Source organism: Condylura cristata, unplaced genomic scaffold (genome assembly GCF_000260355.1).
Source record: "Condylura cristata isolate star-nosed mole 26May11 unplaced genomic scaffold, ConCri1.0 scaffold00004, whole genome shotgun sequence".
Lineage (NCBI taxonomy): Eukaryota > Metazoa > Chordata > Mammalia > Eulipotyphla > Talpidae > Condylura > Condylura cristata.
Genome location: NW_004567105.1, coordinates 185,410 through 186,216, shown reverse-complemented (window position 1 = coordinate 186,216; position 807 = coordinate 185,410). Strand labels below are relative to the sequence as shown.

Here is an 807-nt window from a genome sequence, read left to right as displayed (position 1 = left end):
GGCCTGGGCGGGGCTAGCGCCAGGAGGGGCTCGGCCTGGGCCGGGGCTAATGCTGGGCGGGGCTGGGTGGGGCTAGCACCGGGAGGGGCTCGGCCTGGGCGGGGCTAGGCGGGGCTAATGCCAGGAGGGGCTCGACCTGGGCGGGGCTAGGGCTGGGCGGGGCTAGGGCTGGGCGGGGCCGGGTAGGGCGCCACCCATGCCTACCTCGTCGTAGTACTTCTGCGTGTACTGGTACAGCTGGTGCAGGGCCACCAGGGTGTTGAGGGAGTCCGTGTGCGCCTGGGGGACCATGCGCTCAGGGCAGGGGAGGGCGGGCCTGGCCGAGCGGCGGCCCCGGGGGCGGCGGGCACCCCACGGCGACCAGAGCCCCCTCGCCTCCCCTGCACCCACAGGCCTAAGGTGTGCCACCGGCCCGCCCTCACGCCTGCCCAGGGCCCCGGCACTGCAGAGCAGCCTGGGCCACGGCGCTGGGGCGGGTGGGGCGGTGGCTCCCCAAGCTGCCTGCCCTCACCCTGGAAATCTCCGCCAGGTGCGTGTTCATGTCCTGGTCACTGACTTGCACCATCTGCCGGATCCCCTTGTAGTAGCTGCAGGGCGGGGTCGAGGAAATGGGTCAGGCAGCGTGTGGGGGCGCCGACCCCCCACCCCGTGGGCCCCACTGGGTGGGAAATGGACGGGGACGCGGGCTACAGGGGCGCACTCACTCCTCCACCATCTTCTTGTAAGTGGAGATCTCCTTGGCGTAGAGCAGCTTGTTGCTGGGGGAGTCCTGTGGGTGCGGCGGGGGGAGCCCGTGAGCACAGCTGG

At 72.2% G+C, this 807-nt stretch overlaps 1 protein-coding gene across 1 annotated transcript in view; it reads right to left on the bottom strand.

Annotated features, from left to right (window-relative positions):
• Positions 1-807, bottom strand: part of PLXNB2 (plexin B2) — a gene marked incomplete at its 5' end in the record, with an annotated part of 12,407 nt that overhangs the window by 1,141 nt on the left and 10,459 nt on the right. Inside the window, 3 exons of the mRNA XM_012735077.1 lie at positions 205-279; positions 512-587; positions 705-769. Of these exons, the coding sequence (XP_012590531.1) occupies positions 205-279; positions 512-587; positions 705-769 (216 nt within the window). The remainder of the gene's footprint in view (positions 1-204; positions 280-511; positions 588-704; positions 770-807) is intronic.